This window comes from Sorex araneus, chromosome 8 (assembly GCF_027595985.1).
Source record: "Sorex araneus isolate mSorAra2 chromosome 8, mSorAra2.pri, whole genome shotgun sequence".
Classification (NCBI taxonomy): Eukaryota; Metazoa; Chordata; class Mammalia; order Eulipotyphla; family Soricidae; genus Sorex; species Sorex araneus.
The window spans coordinates 52,795,593-52,813,481 of record NC_073309.1 but is presented as its reverse complement, the minus strand read 5'-3'; the positions used below and the strand labels follow the sequence as shown (position 1 = coordinate 52,813,481).

The window sequence follows — 17,889 nt, the reverse complement described above, 5'->3', positions numbered from 1 at the left end:
GGCCCCAGCCCAATCCTCCACCTGACCGGGTGAGACAGTAGGCCAGAGAGGCCCCCTGCAGCCTCTCTGCAGGGAAGAACGGATCTCTTCAGACAAAGACATGTCCCTGTCCTGTGTGATAGCCTGCAAAAGGGGTGTCACCTTGTGTGAAGCTGTGTGCCCCAAGATCCACTTCTTCCAACTAGGAGACACCCAGATGTGGTTTGAGTGGGTAGAAGAGGCCCCCTGCAGCCTGACCTCCCTGCCAAGGGGCCCAAGCCTGGGACCCAGGACCTAGTTCTGAAGACAGGGCGCAGGGAAGGGAAACATTTCATGAAATCTTTAATGAAACAGGGCGGGGGCACGGACAGAGGGGCGTGGGGCTGGGTTTGGGGACCAGGGTGCTGGGCAGGGGTGGGTGGGGCGGGGCTCTCCTCTTCCCCCTGCGACTCCCCAGATCATCCCGCTGACGGGGGAGGGCGGTGCAGAGGCCGAGCCATAAATATGTCCAGAATTCCAAGGCGGCGAAGAAGGAGGGATGGGGCGGCAGGGCTCAGAGGGGGGGCAAGGGCAGGCCTGGACCGCCCTTATCAGGGGGCCCTGGCTCCTTGGGCGGCCGGGGGGGCCCGGGGGGGTCCCCTGGCTTGCGACCGTGCTTGCGAAAGTAGCGGTAGCGCTGGACGTAGGCCCGCACCAGGTTGCTCACCTTCACAGGGTTGATCTCCCCGCTCTTGCTGTGGCAGATCTGGGGGGCAGGTGGGGGGCAGCTGTGGTCAGAAGTGGCCGTAGGCGGTCTCCCCCCCACCCCACATGTCTGGGCTTACCTTGTGCACGGCCTTCCGCAGGATGTCCTTGTACTCGTCCTTGGTGATGTCCTTCTTCTGGTAGTAGGGCTTGATGGCCAGTTTAACCTCCTCCACCGCCCGTTCTTGCGTGTGCAGCTTCTTTAGGTACTGTGGGGACACAATGGCAGCCCGCTGACATCTGCCTCCTGGGGCAGTCCTGTCCTGTGTCCTAATGCTCCCCCAGGTGGCCACGACCAGGACAAAAGAAGTGCAACTTTAAGCAGGTCGGCCCCGGACGCTGGCCTAGCTGTGCTGAGGGCCACAACCAATCCCGAGGAGCTCTGGACAGCACCTGTGCCCTGACATACTGGCCCGAGAGTGCACCCCGCTGTGGCTGGCCTGGGGACAGTCCCCAAAGGGAGGACATAATAAGGTTGCCAGTGGGAAGCCTATCCAGGGAGTGGAAGCACAACAGTGACAGTGGAGGGACAGGATGGGGAGCAGCTGAGGGGCCCCCCAAGCCCACTTCATTGAGAGGCAGGGAAGGGCCAGAGTGATGGGACTACCAGGGAGGGCATTTGCCTTGCACAAGGTGGACATGAGTTCTATTCCCGCACCCCATAGGGTCCCCTAAGCCTTGCCAGGAGTGATCTCTTGGCATGGCCAGATGTAGCTATAAAGCCCCCCTCATTAATCATCACCCCCTCAAAAAAGAAGGGGAGATACCCAAAAGGCAGGCCCACGAACACTGCACACTGCTAGATGTGACCTGGAACCAGGGCCCCCCACATGCAGGGACCATGCGCCTGGGGAGCAGAGCAAGGACAAGAAGGCGGGAAACCCAGCGTAGGGCAGCCGCCCAGCTGCTGGCAGTGCCTCCTCCAGCCTCCATGGGCCCCACAGGAAGTGAGTTTCCTCAGAGAAAAGGGTCACAGTCCATGGCCCTCCGGGTGTGGCAAAGGACACAGCCACTGCCACCAGCCCTCCAGGGGCCGCACTGGGAACCCAGAACAAGCTCCTCTCCTCATTGGGCCTTCCTGGGGTTGACGGGGGAGTGTGAGGATGTGTGATGCCAACACCCCTGACGAGGCAGCAGCTAGAACCAAAACCAAACAGCAGAGCACCAAACCTGACCAGACAGAGGGGCTGCGGAAACAGCCTGGCCCGGCCCAGGGGTGGAGGATAGTGGAAAATCATGTCCTTAACAGCTTAGGAGGGGCTGGAGCGATAGCACAGCGGGCAGGGCGTTTGCCTTGCACGCAGCCAACCCGGGTTCAATTCCTAGCATCCCATATGGTTCCCGGAGCACCAGCAGGAGTAATTCCTGAGTGCAGAGCCAGGAAAGAAAAAAAAAAAAAACAGCTGAGCCCCTATTCAGTTTTTTTGAGGGGGCCACACCTAGCAGTGCTCAGGGGTCACTCCCAGTAATACTCAGGGCACCATGCACAATGACAGTGCCGGGGATGGAAGCAGGGTTGGCTGTGTGCAAGACAAATGCCAGAACCTTAGCACGATCTCTTCACCCTGATACCCTGGATGTGACTTCAGCCTCGGCCACTCTCCCCGGGCACCGGTTAGCCTGGGCGAATGTCCTTGTTCTTTTTCTGTCCTAGCATTTGGGCTGACTACCGGTGGTGCTTGGGGGACCGCATGGGGTGCCAGGGAAACTTGCTGTGCAAGGCAAGCGCCCTACCTGCTGAACCACAGCTCCGGCCCTGGTCCCCATCCTCTTGCTGAACCGCCACCATCAGCCAACCACTCCCCGGCTTCGCTCACCTTGTCTGTGTCCCCTCGTCCCTCGGAGCTGCTGCTGCCTTCCCTTTTGTCAGACGCTGCAGCCAGCCCAGTGGGGGTGGGAGGGGTGGAGCCGCAGCCCCCCAGGGGAAGGCTGCCAGGGAGCAAGTAGCTGGAGGGACCAGGGGGGAGGCCCAGAGAGGTGGGCACAGGTGCAGGTGTCACCAGGCCAGAGGGCGGCTTCCTGTGACTGAGGATCTGTGGAAAGGGAATGGAGGGAAACTGAGTCAAGAGAGGAGGGTATGAGCAGCTTGTATTCCCAGCAGCCTCTGGCCAAGACCTTGCCCATGGCCTGCGGGGAGCATCCCCCGGGGTAACCCACCTGATTGGTGGCCTGGATCAGCTCCTGGGCCTTGGCTCGGCTCGCCAGGTTGGCTTCTTCCATCTTGAAGAGAAGTGCGGTCACTGCAGGGCCAAGAACCGATGGGGGAGATGGGGAGTCGACGGGAGAAGAGATGGGGTGACTGTCAGGGACACAGGCCTGTCCTCAGGCCTCTGGGGGGTGTGTGTGGGATGGGACCGCGGCCAGTGTTGGAGCAGGAACCTCCAGCTCACCCACTTCTGACCCCTCCCCGCAACATGTGCCTCTGGCGGCAGGAGGGTCTGAGGCCCCCATCCTTCCATCTAGGACCCTCTGCACAAGTGCCTGCAGCCTGTTCCCACCAGCTCCTTTTCGTGCCCATCTCTCTCCATCTGTCCAAGCCGTGCCCCACTGCCTCCCCCCTGCAACCAGACCCCCACTCACAGGCCAGGACACCGCTGGTGGTGCAGTCCACGCCTGCAGGCAGGTTCCAGGGCATGGGCGGGGGGAGCGTGGGTAGCTGGGGCACACGGGCTGCCGGCCCGTCCTCGGTGCCCGAGTCCCCGGTGGTGGAGCCGGCACCAGGGGCCGTGCTTGGGGCGGCAGCAGCCGTGCTGGTGGCCGTGCTGGTGGCCGGCTGCTGCTCCAACTCCTCCTCCTCCTCCTCTTCCTCCTCGTCCTCCTCCTCTTCCTCCTCCACCCCACCACGGCCTCCCGTCTCCTCGGCAGCCTCCTCAGGCAGGAAGGAGACCTCAGGGGTCTTGCAGCTGCTATCCACCGTCTGCGAGTCCGGCGTGAGTGCGGGCGGTGGGGGGGCTGCCTTGGTGGGTGGGGTGCTCGGGGCCTTGGCCCGCTCCTCCCCGGACCACGTCTCCTCAGAGCCCTTGTGGCCTGCAGCCTGGCTGCAGCTGTCCGCCCTGGACTTCTTCAGCGTCCCGGGCCCACTGCCGGTGCTGCCCGGGGTACTGCGCACCTTCTTCCTCGTCTTCGACGGCTTGGTCTTCCCCTTGGTCCCCTTGGCTTTCTTGGCCGCGGCCTTTGCCTTGACCTTGGTCTTCTTGGGCTTGGTGCTACTGCCGGGCGTGGCCTTGGCCACCTCTGCTGGCGTCCGCTCATCGGGCTTGAGGAAGGGCGAGCGGCTCTCCCGGTCCCTGCTGAACTTGACCCCGATGGAGCCCAAGCTGGCCCCGGAGGCCTCCTTGGCGGGCGTGGTGCTGCTGACGCCCTCACGGATGAGCACTGCCACCTTGGACTGCAGCTTCACCTTCCGCGAGGACGACGAGGACGACGAGGAGGATGAGCCGGAGCCACTGCTGAGGGGAGGCTTGGCCGGGGGCCCTGAGGCTGCGGAGTCCTTGGGTGGCCGCACCTTCTTGGAAGCCCGGTCTCTGTCCCTGTCCCGCTCGCCCCCGTCCAGCGCCTTCCGCCGGGACCCCTTGTCCCTCGAGGAGGAAGAGGAAGAGGCCACCCCCGAGCGGCGCCGGTCCTTGTCGCCAGCCTTGCCTCCCCGTTCCTCGGCACTCAGCCCCTCCGAGTCGTACAGCACCTCCCGCTTGGGTGAGGCGGCGGGGCCGGGGGACGCGCCGCGCAGGTCGCACTTGTCCGGCCGGCCCACGGTGATGGTCCGCTTGATGGCGAAGAGGTCGTGGTCGGTGAGGTCCTGGATGGAGGGTGGCACGGCGCCGCGCCGGCGATCACGCTCTGAGCTCAAGGCCACAGCGCCCGAGGCCTTGTCGCTGTCCGCTGGCCGCTTGTCGCCCCGCGACCGCGAGCGCTTTTTCTTCTTCCTGCTGTCACGGTGCTTGCCGCGGTGCCGCTCCCTCCGGGACGACGAAGACGAGGAGGTGGCGGGCGGTGGGGAGGCCGAGCGCCGGCGCCGGCGCCGCTTGTCCCGGGAGCGCGACCGGCGGCTGCCCCCGCGGCGGCGCTCAGTGCTGCGGGAGCGGCGGCGGGCCGAGCGGGATCGGGAGCGGGATCGGGAGCGGCGGCGGGCAGACGCCGAGGACGAGGCGTGGGTGCCAGGCTTGCGCTCCCGGGTGCGGTGCTTCTTGGAGTCCCAGGGGGAGGTGGGGGCTGGCGGGGCGGGCGGTGCCCCCGATGCCCCTGACGCTGCTGCCGCCGCCGTTTCCTTGCCCTCACCACTGCGTTTGCGCTCGCGCCGCGACTTCTTGCGGGAGGGTGGGCCAGGGGGCACGGGGGGTGCGGCGGGCGGCGAGGGCGAGCGTTGGCGGTAGCGCTCCCGCCGCTGCGTCAGGATCTTGCGGCGCAGGTCCAGGCCGGCCCAGCGCGCATCGGTGGCGTTGGAGGCGGCAGCGGGGGTTGCAGGCGCCGGCTCACCTAGGTCCACCTGTAGGGCGCCCTCGCCATCCGACTCGGCGTGCAGGGACAGGAAGTCGTCCCCCTCGGCGGCCGCCCCAGCGCGGGACACGGGTGGCGGGGCCGGGGGCTGGACCGGGGGTGCCGGCGTGGTGGGCGCAGGGCGAGGGGCGCGGCCCCCGGCACCACGGAACAGCGCTAGTGCCAAGCGGGGCTCCTCCTCGGGTTGCACGATTTCGCCCTCCTCGATCTCTGAGTCGCCGGGGGCCAGCAGCGCGCCACCACCTGCCGTTACCACCTCCACGGACACCTTTCCTTCGCGACAGGCCTCGGCCTCTGGGCCCACCACGAAAACGCGCCTGCGGGTGGCGCTCTCAGCCCTGGTGGAGTCGGCCTGTGGTGGGGTGCCTGGGGCGGCCGTAGGTGGGGGCTGGGACTCCGGGCGGGGGCTCTCGTCACCTGGAGGGTCCTGGCTCAGGCTGTTGTCATCGTAGATGCCCGCCAGGGTCTCAGAGATGCGGCTGATGCTCTGGGACAGGCCCTCCTCTTCTTCCTCCTCCTCTTCTTCCTCCTCCTCCTCCTCCTCTTCCTCCTCTTCCTCCTCGGGGGAAGGGGTCCCCACCGATGAGCTGGGGTTGGAGCCCGTGGGCTCAAAGGGGTCGTACTTCTGCTCCGGGGCAGGCGGGGGGGAGTAGGCCTCATCGGTGGGGTGGAAGGGGTCATAGATGTCAAAGCGGGGGGCCGGAGGGGCTGGTGGGGCTGGGGGCGGTGGGGGCGGAGGCGGGGAAGGAGAGGATGAGGAGGGTGAAGGAGAAGGGGAAGAGGAAGCAGAGGAGGGGGCCGGGGGTGGGGCGGGACCCCCATCTCCAGTGCCCAGAGTGAGGAGGTGGCGGGCACATGCAGGCCGAGCTGCCTGCGAGTGCAGAGAAACTGCAAAAGAAAGGGACACTCGTCAGGGCTCTGGTCTTCTCCTTGCCCTGCTGTCCCAGGGGAAACTGGGGCAACAGACAGCCTTCCCTTTTCCCGAAGTACCCAAGGGCAGGTCGGAGGGGCAAATGCCACTCCCCCGGCACAGGCATCAGCTTCCAAGATCCGCCAGGAGCGCCTGACAGGAGGCACAGGGCTCGGCATGGAGGGGCCGGCAGAAGCACTGAGTCTCAGGGCAGCCCCCTCCTTAGAGGAAGGCTCACTGTAAACTCTGGGGGAAGGCAGCTCAGTGGGCCAGGAGTTACCCTCAAACACTGCACTAAGGGTACCCCCCAAAAGTCCGGGATGTGGTCCCAAAACGCAAACAAACAAGAAGATATAATTCCAGCCTCCTGAGACAGGACATGTCAGAGCTGGGACGGTCCACAGCCTGTCCTCGTCCCCCCATCCTGCCCTCCTAGGAGCCTCACCTGCCCTGCACCACCCTCTCCGGCAGGGAGACCATGGCTGGTCCCAGGCACCACTGGGCAGGTACGGGCACAAGCTGGCGCTGGGCCCCCAGCTCAACCCCAAGACATGTGAGGCACTGCCCTGTGACTTTGTGCCTCGGTTCTAGTTCTGAAGGGGGCCGGGGCAGTCTCATCACTCCACATAGCTGAGCAATTAGCTCGGGTGCCAGGCCAAGGTCGGGGCACCTGCGTCAGAAGGTGCTAGAACAGTGGCCCAGCCACAGCCAGGTGCCCCAGTCAACAGGCAGGCAGTACAAAGGCTGGTGGCGAGGGCATCCAGGGGCACCCTCAAGACCCTGTGCCCCTACCCTGGGCAACCCCAGCACTGCTGGAAGCATGCAGCCCCGGGGCCTGCCAGGCCGCACATGCAGTGGCTGGGTGCGAATCCCAGCACTGAGCCAGGAGAACCAGCCCTTCCTGAGGAAAGTAGGGAGGGTGAGAGTAGGGAGGGTGTTTGCCTTGCGCATGGCAGACCCAGGTTCCGTCCTGTTTTATACACGATCCCCTGAATGCAGAGCCTGACCACCTCTGGGTGTGGCCCCCAAACAACAAACAAAAGCTGTACACCTGAGCTTTGGGACCACGGCTGAGAGGAGCCTGAGGATCAAGGGCGCAGCCCAGGACCCTGCTGAGAACTGCCGCTGGACATGCTGCAGGTCCAGTCCCTTCAGAGCAACTGAATCCCAGGGCCAGCCAGCAGGTCCCTCTTGAGCCCGGGAAGGCTGGGGGTTGGGCACAGGTGCATTTGTTCTCCCTGAGACTGATCTGCAATGCCAGGGCCTGGCCCAGAGGACCAGAGCAGCAGCCCTGCTGGCAGCCGGGCTCTCTCTGTAACACTGCATGAGCCCTCCCCCTCCCCCGCCATGTGGCTCCCAAAACTGCCACCAAGGCAAGTCTACATCTAAATGACTATGTTTTCCTGCATCCCAGCGCCTGGTCCCTCTTGAGGCCACCTGTCCCCACCCCCAGCCCACATACCCGTCTTGCCCGTCCTCCAGGCCCTGAGCCGGGGCACCAGGCTTGGCACAGGCAGTGGCAGGGGGTCCCTGTCTCCAATTCGGACCTCGGCCACCAGCTCCAGCATGTCCTCGCCTCTGCAGGGCAGAAGGGGTGAGTGAGCCGGGGGTGGGGAGCAACATGGGTCCCATTCCAGAAGCCCCTCGACTCACTCGCCAGTCCGCAGGTCCAGATGGCTGGGGACCCAAGTGTCCGGGGGGTCCAGGACGCTCACCAGTCCTGCCAGGAAGCTGTCTGCAGCTACGTCCAGCACCTGGAGCAGGCAGGGAAGCCCCACCCCTCACCTCAGTACCCCAGGCCTCGGAGACCCCCCAGGGATGTCCATCCCCATGAGGCCCTGTTCCCGCACCCATCTTGGGGAACCAGCGAGCAGCCTCCCCTGCCCCTCTTACTCACAGCAGCTGTGTCAGTCCCCCCGGACTCCTGGGAACGGGCCTCAGACCGGGGACTCCGGCAGCGCCGCCATCGGAGGCCATGGCACCGAGAACCTTCTGCAGGAGAGATGTTTGCAGGATGGGTTGGCGACCGGGGTCTGGATATCCAGATTGGGGGGGGGGGGCAGGAAAGGGGCTGCTCAGGAGGGAGGAGCCCGGTCTAGCTTCTGGCTTGGGAACCAGCTCGGACCGCTCCGGCCCCATCTACATGTGTCTGTCTGGGCCCCCATGCTCCTATGCACCTGCCTTCTCTTCTCCGACTGCTCTGGGTAAGGGACTCTGAACCAGTCAGCCTGGCCCCCAGAGCCCTCCCTGCTGCCCACCATGGCCCATGAGCCCTAAGAACAATGCCTCTGTCCAGCCTCCTTGCCTCTGCCACTCCTGGCCGTGTGCTACAGGAGCCACTGCCCTGTAGGTTTGCCTCTTCACCAGACAACTCTAAGACAAACTTAGCCAATTCACCTGTCACCTCTTCCAGGAAGCCTTCTAGGATCCTTCCCACACTGGCTTAGTTGGGTTTCCTGATGATGTGGAGGGGCCCTCTGGCTCCCCCAGGCCCTGACTACATCTCCCTCCACCAGACTGGGGGCTCCTCACAGGGTCAGAAGGTTGGGGGGGTATCCCCACCAGGTGCACCAGATGGAAGCCGGCCCGGCATACCTTTCTCGTCGGGCAGCCCGCCGTGCAGGGTACTCCCCACAGCATGCTGAACGGCCCGCTGGCGCCAAGGTGGAGGGAGAAGGGGCGGAGAGAAAGGGGGGCGGGGTCAGCAGCAGGCTGGCCACGGGCAGGGGCTCCCTCCGCAGAGACAAGACATGATGGCAGCCCAAACCCAATCCCTTCCACGGGGCCCCTGGCTCCCCAAGATTCCTCCCCAGCCCCAGGCTTTTGGCTGCCTCACCAGGATGAAAGCAGAGGGAGGCAGCGCGGGGTCTCGGTCGGGCGGACCGTCACCCCGATCCTCGCCCGACTCCTCCGTCTTCCCTCGAGACTCATCTTCTTCCTCCATGGTCACCTAGGAGGTGAGGGCAGAGTTGGGGGTCAGGCTGGGGAAAGTGGGGATGGGGTCCCTGTAGCCCTCTACAGGGGTCTGAGCCATTCTCCTGCCCCACAGTCCTGTCCCCAGTGTCCAACCAGAACTCATGTCTCACCACCCACCTTTCTGGGAGCCAGCCTAGGGGCAAGGCCTTACCGCCAGGCGGGAGTCCAGAGCACCCTCTACGTCACCCACTCAACACACCTGACCCCCCACCCCAGCTGAGGCATAAGCCTTGAGGTGGGGGCACCTCGCAGAATACATGACTTCCTAAAAGCAGCAACTCTCAGCACAGAGACACAAATGCTTATTTCTAGTGATCCACGGGCACTAGGACTGAGCGAACTACAGGCGTGCAAGGCCAGAGATAGGACAGTGAGGAGGGTGCTTGCCTTGCATGTGGCATCCCGCAGGGTCCCCAGAACACTGCCAGTAGTAAACCCTGGGCATCGCCGGGTGTGGCCCCAAGTCAAAAGAAAACCAGCATGCGACTTGTTTTTTGTTTCTTGGTTTTGAGTTGGGGGACAACACCCAGTGAGACCCCGGAGCCCCTGCAGTGCCAGGGATGATACTGGGCCTCCCACAGGATGCAAACACTCAGCCCCTGCTCTCTCTCCACGCCAGCTGCAGGCTACCAGTCGTGACCAGCACTGCCCAGCGTCCCGGGCACCTCCGCCACACCGCAGGCTCTATGCTTCTTGGAAGCTGAGCCCTGAGCATTACCACTGGCCTCAAGCGGCAAGCGGCGCAGTGGCAAACCGGGGGATTTCGGCTCCTGATGCTGTGGGCAGCTAGTCTCAAAGGTCCTGGAAAGATTCCACCTCCCTAACTAACTCCCTAACTCCTCAACTGCAACTTCCTCAGCGCATCTGTAAGAGGTGGGGGGGCGGGGGGGGGGGGAATGAAGGGCTGAAACTTTGGGATGCCCAGTGAGCAGCAGCCTGGGGGGTGGGGCTGGGTAACAAAAATTTGCATTATTAGCCCTCAATGCCCCATTTCCCAGTTGGCATTTCCCTACCCCTTACCCCTCCCCCTCAGCTGCATTCCCGCCAGGGAGAGACCTCTCTCAGGTCTCTTTCCTACCCAGATTTTCAAACTGGCTCCAAGGGCCTGCATGCAAACTCCTGGATCTCTAAAAGCCTGAGGCTCCTTCCAAAGAGACACTCCTACCGCTGTACCCAGCCCTGATAAGCCTCCAAGGACCGATCAAAAGGACCGTTCCTAGCCTCCAGCTACTCTCCAGCACCTCTGGGGGAAGCACAGACCTGCCCCAGACCCATGGCTTTGTCCCCACTCCACGGAGCTCACTCACAGACTCACCCCCACCTGTGCAGGTAAAAAGAGGCACCCTGGCCCAGGCTTTGCACACACTCCGGGTGGTCAGGACCTTCCATGGGAAGGCTCTGTAGGCGGCTGGGAAGGTCCCTCCAGACCTGCATTTCCCACCCTGTGGCGTCCCAGAGTTTTACAAAAAGCTGGTTATAAAGTGCCCCTCGGCCACCTCAGAGGGCCCAGTGATCTCCAGAGGTTTTAGTTTCTGCAGCCAGGGTAGCCCTGCAGTTAGATACACGGGGCCGGGAATGAGCCGTGTGCCACAGCTATTTCTTACTGAAGATCCAGGTCAAAAAGAGTTGGAAAAGGCTTCACAGGAGATGCGTTGGGACAGAAAGCCTGCAGGCCACATCGGGGTGGCCACATCTTTATACTCTTGGACTCCAGAGCAAGGTAGAATTTGTGCATATTTCTCGGGGATCACTTCCTAAAGCGCTGCTCCATCTGAATGGAGGGTACTTTCCAGTACTCTTTGTCTTCTTCTCCAACCCATCTCCTGGCATCAGAATGGAACCCAAGCCCTGGCACATCTGCAGTCACCCACCAAGTTCTGCGAACTGCCCCTTGCCTCCTGTCAGTGTGAGACTCCCCAGCCGTCAGAAACCATCCCGGCCCCTCAGTGCATCTGAGTATTCGCCTCCCTCCCTGGCTAGGCACCTAGTACCCTGGGGGAGGTCTCCGCAGACCCCCCAGGCTTCGAATAGTTCTCCCAGACCCGCTAAATGGCCCCGGCCCGGAAAGCAGGCGAGCCGCATCCCCGGGTCAGCGGGTGCAGACACTTCCCGGCCATCCCAGGCGGACCGCGAGCACTGGAGATGGCTCTGCAGGGGCCCCCGGCCCTGCGGACCTCCTTCACCCCCGGGACGGCCCTCAAGATGGCCCCAAAACCCTCCAAACAGACCCCAGCCTCCCGTCAGCCCACCAAGACGATCAACATTGGCTGGAAGAACTACCCCGACCGACGAGAGGATGGCAGACAGGCTCTAGCGCGGCCCAGGCCCCGCGGACGCCCCCCGTCCCCCCGGGAACGCCCCGCAGATGCACCCCGGCACCTACAGACGCGTCCCGGGGCCTGGAGAAGGCCCCCGATCGGCGCCAGGCTCCGCCGCCGCTGCCCGGCCCCAGGCGGGCCCGTGAAGCCCTCCGAGCCCCGCGGCGTGTCGTGAGGGTCCCGGGGAGGCCAGCGAGCCCGAAACCGCCCCGCCCACCCCAATAGGCCCGAGCCCCGCGGCCCGGACCGCCACCGCCATCTTACCCCGCCGCTCGGGCTGCGGCTCCGGCCCCGGCGCGGGGCGGGGCGGGCTGGGGCGGGGCGCGCGCGGAGGGCGGGGCGGGGCGGGGCGGAGGCACCGCCGAGCTTGCCGGGACTGCAAGTGCCGGGCGCCGCGCCGTGAAGGCTGGCGGGAAGGTGCTGGACTCGGTTTCCCGGCAGCCCGCGGGGCGCTCTGGCAGGGAAGCGCTCGAAGGACGCCGGGAGGCGTAGTCCGCGTCGCCCCCGTCGCACGGGGCAGCCGCGGGGTGAGAGGTGAAGGGGGTGGGGCTGCGCGAGACCGCTAGAAGGCCCCACAGTGCTCCGCGCGCGCGCGGAAAGAAGCGGCGGGACCGGACGTGACGTTGAAGATTCAGCCAGCCTGCTGCAAGGGAATTGTAGTCCTGCAGTGTGGTACAAATTTAGAATCCAGGAGGTGTTCCGCCAGGCAGGCTCCTCCTTTTAGGGTGGCGAAGTCCAAATCCCGATTCCTTTCGCTAAGACCAGAGACGTTTGGGCTCCCCTTTCCTTATTCACTCGGACTCATTCTTGATCTCAAGCTTATAACGTACTATTCCATTTCCCTTGGATCCAGGATTCTGGTGCTCTGTACCCAAGAGTGCCCGTCTTAGGTGCCCTCATTTCTAGACCCTAGTAGTAGTCTAGATCCCAAAATCGGCACCTCCCCGGTACCCAAGAATAGCTCTCCAGACCCCTTATCTCCTTAGGGACTCAGGTGTTGGGTCTCAAGCTTCCTCCTCCAAGATTCAGAAATCGTGGCCCGCGGCCCCTGGTGACCTAGACGTCCGAGACTGGACGAGCTGGCTCATGGATTAGGAATGCAGTGATCTCACGGCCCCTCCCGGCCCCGTTATCCGGCTGTTGCTCTATGGGGTTCTATCTCCCCTTCCAAATCTGTCTTCCGCTTAGGTGGGACCAGCGAGAACCGGAAGCCTGAGTCCCCTGGGCGGGCGTACACCCCAGCTTGTAGCCCAGACGCCCAAGCCGGGAGCTAAGCGGCAAACCCAGGACGGAGGTGGGATTTCCACTCAGCCCCGCCCCTCCCGCCAAAGCGCGTCTATATACGGCCGCGCGCGAGCCGACGAGCTCCGCCCACTAAAGCGAGGCCTCGGGGACCGAGCCCTGAGAAATACTTTCCAGCCAATCATTTGTATATCCCCACCCCAAAGAACCTTCTGCACCCATCTACCGAGAGAATCAAAGTGCTATTTAGCATGACCCCGCCCCCAACCGGCTCGCCCGCGGAGAGCGCGTGGCGCCACTCGGGCTTGAGCCTGGCTCTTCATTAGCATATCCCCGCCCCGCCCGGAATTCCCCGCCGCGGCGAGGGCGGCCCCGCCTCCTTATTAGCATGAGCCCGCCTCCCCGGCCTGCCGCCTCCTTAAGTGTCCCGAGACTCTGGCCCTGCTGGCCGGAGCTCATGATTATGCAGTAACCTTAAGTGCGCAGCCCGCCCCCAGGCCCCGCCCGGCTTCCCCCACACACCCCCCCTCCGCGGTAGAGGCGGCGGCGGCGGCGGTGGCGACATGAGCAGCGGGGCGGCGTCCGGGACTGGGTGGGGGCGGCCCCGGGGCGGGGGGCCGGGGCCCTGGGACCCCCCACCCAGCGAGACACACAAGCTGGTGGTCGTGGGCGGCGGCGGCGTGGGCAAGAGCGCGCTGACCATCCAGTTCATCCAGGTAGTGGGCTCTCGCCCGGGGGGGGTGCCCGGGGGATCTAGGGCTGAGCCTTTTGGCGGATCACTGAAACTCCTCCGATTTCCCCGCGAACCATCACTGAGACCCTCCTGTGAGATCCTCTAATCTAATACCCCCACCTCCTAGGACTGTTATCCTGAGGTCCCCTGGGACCTCCACCTCTACAGAAGGGTCCTTCCTCCTATTCTTGCATCCTGACGCCCACCATTCTCTAACCCCTCTCACCTCTGGCCTGAACCTGAGCACCTTCTGGGAGCACTCTCAATCATGGAGTGAGCCTATTTATCCCCTAAACACGTTCACCCCCAGCCCTTCTGGGTACCTACTTCCTACCCTGGGGTCCCCTTTCCCACCCCCTGAATCCCAGCTTTCCCTATGAGTTATTTGGAACTTCTACCCAGCACCCTGCATTTCTCCTGGTTTGGATCCTTAGCCCCTAATCGAGAAGTTGTGCTCAGACTGACACTGAGGCTCGACCAGTCCTGACCCAGGCAGGCCCTGTCAGCCCCAGGACACTGGCAACGAGACCCTTTCCCTTGGCCATTCCAGGGAACTCTAACACCCCAAGTACTAAGAACCCCACCCCACCCTTAGACACTCCCCAGGAAAGTCAGCAGCTCCTCCATCCTGAATTTTCCTTCACTCTGCTTCCCCAACGCCTGTCAGAAACCCTGGCCAGCCCATAAATCATCTCCTTAGAACAAACTCCCCGATTCTTGACCTTCCCAGAAAGACCCACTCCTTGGGAGTTTGCTCCCCCTGTCAACGCTTCTCGGCATCTCTAAGAATCTCTAGACCCAAACTAATCTCTGACAAAGGTGCCAGGCAATCTGGGGCACCAGTGCTCATCCCAATTTTGAAGACAGCCCCTAATTTCCCCAGAACCTGATCCCTACACCCTTTCTCCTCACTTAGCAACCCACCAACCTCTCTTCCCAAATAGAATACAGTCCTCAAACCCCCAGCTGCCAAGTCACCCTTCTCTCCTGAACACCCTCCCTTACCCAGAATTTTGGGTACCCAGACAGCCCACTCTGCGGGCAATGCTAGGTCCTCTGCCAAACCCCACAGAGCCCCTGTCCCTGGGGTGTCAGGCTCCTCCAGAGAATCAGCCAGCACCCGCATTGCGGGGGCAGGCATTGCAAGAGATGGGAAAGGCCCCAGCACCGGGTGGGCTCTTGCACCCTGGGGCAGACACAGAAGCTGGCCCACAGCCTAGCTGGAGGCAGGCAAGGACCCAGGCAGGAAGGGAGGGGCGGGTACACGGGTGGGGCTGCATCTCCACTACTGGATGGAACCGGGTCCTTCCCAGGGGAGGAGACTTTAGAAGCGAAGAGGAGGAGGAGGAGGAGGAGGAGGAGGAGGGCGAGATGGGGACAGGAGACCGGAGATATTCTGCACAAGGACTACCCGATAACCAAGCACCTCTATGTGCAGGCATTATGTTCAAAGTCTCACAGGGCTGGCGCCTGAGTCTCCCCCACGCTGGACGAAAGGCGGCGCGTTCTTAGCCTCCTTTTCCCAAGGCGGAAACTGAGGTTGAGAGGGGAAGTAATCAGTTCACTCACACAACCCGGAGTCACTGTCCCCGTGTACTTTTACCTCCAGCCAGAGAGCCAGAGAGTGGCAGGGGCAGGGCAAGAGACCAGGACCCCGGGGGCCCCTGCGAGGAGAGGAGGGACGGGCAGGCGGTCCAGTTCACAGTGTCCTCTCCCCACCCCACCAGTCCTACTTCGTGTCCGACTACGACCCCACCATCGAGGACTCCTACACGAAGATCTGCTCTGTGGATGGCATCCCCGCCCGGCTAGACAGTGAGGGCGGCAGGGAGGAGGCTGCGGGGCGGGCGGCGGGTCTGGAGGGAGGCGGGCGGGTATCCCCATGCGGCCTTGCACCCCGCTCTCCGCAGTCCTGGACACGGCGGGCCAGGAGGAGTTCGGCGCCATGCGGGAGCAGTACATGCGCGCCGGCCACGGCTTCCTGTTGGTGTTTGCAATTAACGACCGGCAGAGGTGAGCAGGGGCGCGGGGCGGGGCCGGGCCGGGGCGGGGCCGCTCACGCCTCCCGCCCTGTCCCGCTGCAGTTTCAACGAGGTGAGCAAGCTCTTCACGCAGATCCTGCGCGTCAAGGACCGCGACGACTTTCCCGTCGTATTGGTCGGGAACAAGGCCGATCTGGACGCCCAGCGTCAGGTCGGGAACCTCTCCACCTTGCCCTGCCTGGGCCAGGAAGGGCAGCTCCTGCCTCTCCCCCATGTCTGCATCCGCTTCTGGCTTCCCTCAGCACGAGTTGTCCCCCACTGTTCTCTCCTCTGGGTCCCCAGCATTGCACGCGGGGTTCCCGAGGTGGGGTGCGGTGGCTGGGTTGGGTCACTAGTGGGCACACCTACTTTCCAGCTTTCCCTCCATAAACCTGCATCTCTGTCCACCCAGGTTCCACTGCTGGTTCCCAATCCCACCCTCACCCCCTCTTCTCTCCTCCAGAAATCTCAGCTTCGCCCCACTGTTCACAGCACTGCCAAGCACCCCTGGGAAAACATTGCAGTTCTTCATGCCCTGATGCATGTAGAGCGTCGGTATCTCTGGGGTTCTGACCCTGTGTCCCAGGGACCAGAATTGTGCACACAGCTGGTCTGTTACTAGAGCAACTGTCCACCCTAGCGCTGTCCTCAGGCCTTGGGGCACCTGCCTCACTTCTCTGCCCATCATCTCAGCCCTCTGCTGCTAAAGAGGCTGGCAGCGGACGCCCCAGAGCCCAGCACCCCTCCACATCTCCCTGGAATATTTTTTTTTCCCTTTTGGGCCACAACCAGCAGTGTTCAGAGCTTACTCCTGGCCCTGCTCAGGGACCAGTCCTGGTGGTACTGAGGGGACCCTATGTGATACAGGGGATCAAACCTGGGTCTGCCCCATGCAAGGCAAAGCGCCTTCTTTTTCCCCACTGAACTCTTCTCTCTGCCTTCTGGAATTTTTCTTTGAAACCCGCTCCCCATACTATAACCCTCATTGGAGCAGTGTGCCCACCTCCCCCTCTCTGGGACCATTCTGGAAACCTAAACCCCTGTCCCCCACACCCAGGTGTCCCGATCTGAGGCCACCTCCTTCAGTGCCTCCCACCATGTGGCCTACTTCGAGGCCTCGGCCAAACTGCGCCTCAACGTGGATCAGGCCTTTGAGCAGCTGGTGCGGGCTATCCGGTGAGCTGGGCTCCATCCTGCCCTCCAGGCTACCCCCCTCGAGGCCCCTGCTACCCCCCAACTCACCACCTCTCCTCACAGACAGTTCCAGGAGCAAGAGCTTCCACCCAGCCCTCCCAGCGCCCCCAGGAAGAAGAGTGGAGGCTGCCCCTGTGTCCTCCTGTAACCCAGGGCCGAGGAGCCACCAGCACAAACCCTCGGGACCAGCTGCCCCAGCTCAGCCTCAGTTTCTCCATCGGGGCCTCCCAGAGCACACTACACCCCCTGCCCTTCCTTCCCAGCTTCCTCCAGGCAACTGCCACTGTGTGCCTTCTTCCAACGCCTCTCAGGCCCCCACCCCCAGCCCCCCCAAGGTGGGAGTGACGGGATCCCGGGTCACTGCTGTATATAATCCCCACCCCAGAGAAATAAACTTATGTGCCAATGTAAGGAGGTGCTTGGTAGACACAGAGAGCACTGGGCATTCGGCCTCACATCTGCTCAAAGCCTGAGCCCCTGAACACATCCCATCTAGGAACTTCTGTAGGAGGAGGCGGGAGGTGGGCAGAAAGAACAAGCCAGTATTTTGGGTTTGGAGCCACACCTGTGCTCAGGGGTTACTCCTGGTGAAAGGCGAGTGTCCTCCCTGCTGTGCTGTTGCTCGGACCCTTAGTAATTGGATTGGTTTAGATTTGGGGGCCATACCTGGCAGGGCTCAGGGGTTACTCCTGACTCTGTGCTCAAGGATCACACCTGGAAGTGCTTGAGAGGGACCCTATGGGTTGCTGGGAATCCAACCCAGCTTGGCCGTGTGCAAGGCAAGTGCCCTCCTGTGGTCCTATTGCTCTCCTGCCTGTATGTGCCAATTTCTAAAGAAACTAACGTTTTTCATAAGAGCCATGTTCTGAGGTCACAATTGTAAACCTCAGACAGTGTTCTGGGTGGTCTGGGATTTCAAAGAAGGGCAGCAAAGGCTACAAGCCTTCCCAGAAACAGACTCCACCCCACACATACACTCCTGTAAACTGAATTGAGGCTGGCACAGGGATGGGGTGCATAAGGGTGTCTGAGTAGCCAGCTAGCCTGCTCTCAGTTCCAGAACATTCCCAATTGAGTTAACTCTAAGTCTGAAATCCAACTGGCCAGCGACAGAAGTCACATAAGCCTCTCTTTTGGGAAGGGTTGGAGTCCTTTGGAGGCATCACAAGTAAGTTGCCAAGGCACTTGAGCCTGGGAAACTGTGGAGCCCCCCGGAACAATTCAAGCCAGGCCCCTCAGATGCGGGCTAAGTCTGCTAATCAGAGCTAGAGGAATCAG

At 62.9% G+C, this 17,889-nt stretch overlaps 2 protein-coding genes across 4 annotated transcripts; one reads left to right on the top strand and one right to left on the bottom strand.

The window, feature by feature from the left end:
• Positions 1-304: 304 nt before the first annotated feature.
• Positions 305-11,774, bottom strand: SCAF1 (SR-related CTD associated factor 1). Of its 3 annotated transcripts, none has more exons than XM_055145896.1 (11): positions 11,686-11,774; positions 8,964-9,077; positions 8,723-8,780; positions 8,025-8,119; positions 7,781-7,881; positions 7,590-7,705; positions 3,304-6,105; positions 2,881-2,963; positions 2,541-2,756; positions 804-932; positions 305-724 (listed from the first exon to the last, which is right to left on the bottom strand). In XM_055145896.1, the coding sequence occupies exons 2-11, from the start codon at positions 9,069-9,071 to the stop codon at positions 533-535; spliced, it is 3,900 nt and encodes a 1,299-aa protein (XP_055001871.1). In that variant the 5' UTR covers positions 9,072-9,077; positions 11,686-11,774; the 3' UTR covers positions 305-532. The 3 variants fall into 3 exon arrangements, with proteins under 3 accessions (XP_055001871.1, XP_055001872.1, XP_055001873.1); XM_055145897.1 differs by lacking the exon at positions 11,686-11,774 and adding an exon at positions 11,487-11,673; XM_055145898.1 differs by lacking the exons at positions 8,723-8,780; positions 11,686-11,774.
• A 1,426-nt stretch (positions 11,775-13,200) lies between these two features.
• Positions 13,201-17,009, top strand: RRAS (RAS related). Its single transcript, XM_004619842.2, has 6 exons — positions 13,201-13,379; positions 15,124-15,211; positions 15,307-15,409; positions 15,481-15,589; positions 16,475-16,593; positions 16,675-17,009. Exons 1-6 carry the CDS (start codon positions 13,227-13,229, stop codon positions 16,757-16,759), a joined length of 657 nt encoding a protein of 218 aa, XP_004619899.1. The 5' UTR covers positions 13,201-13,226; the 3' UTR covers positions 16,760-17,009.
• Positions 17,010-17,889: the final 880 nt, after the last annotated feature.

Coding starts and splice junctions, on each gene's coding strand:
- SCAF1 (XM_055145896.1), bottom strand. CDS start 9,071: ATGGAGGAAGAAGATGAGTCTCGAGGGAAGACGGAGGAGTCGGGCGAG. Junction 8,120..8,722: donor CGGGCTGCCCGACGAGAAAG/GTATGCCGGGCC, acceptor TCTCTCCTGCAG/AAGGTTCTCGGTGCCATGGC. Junction 2,964..3,303: donor CACCAGCGGTGTCCTGGCCT/GTGAGTGGGGGT, acceptor TTGGCCCTGCAG/TGACCGCACTTCTCTTCAAG.
- RRAS (XM_004619842.2), top strand. CDS start 13,227: ATGAGCAGCGGGGCGGCGTCCGGGACTGGGTGGGGGCGGCCCCGGGGC. Junction 15,410..15,480: donor GCAATTAACGACCGGCAGAG/GTGAGCAGGGGC, acceptor GTCCCGCTGCAG/TTTCAACGAGGTGAGCAAGC. Junction 16,594..16,674: donor CAGCTGGTGCGGGCTATCCG/GTGAGCTGGGCT, acceptor CTCTCCTCACAG/ACAGTTCCAGGAGCAAGAGC.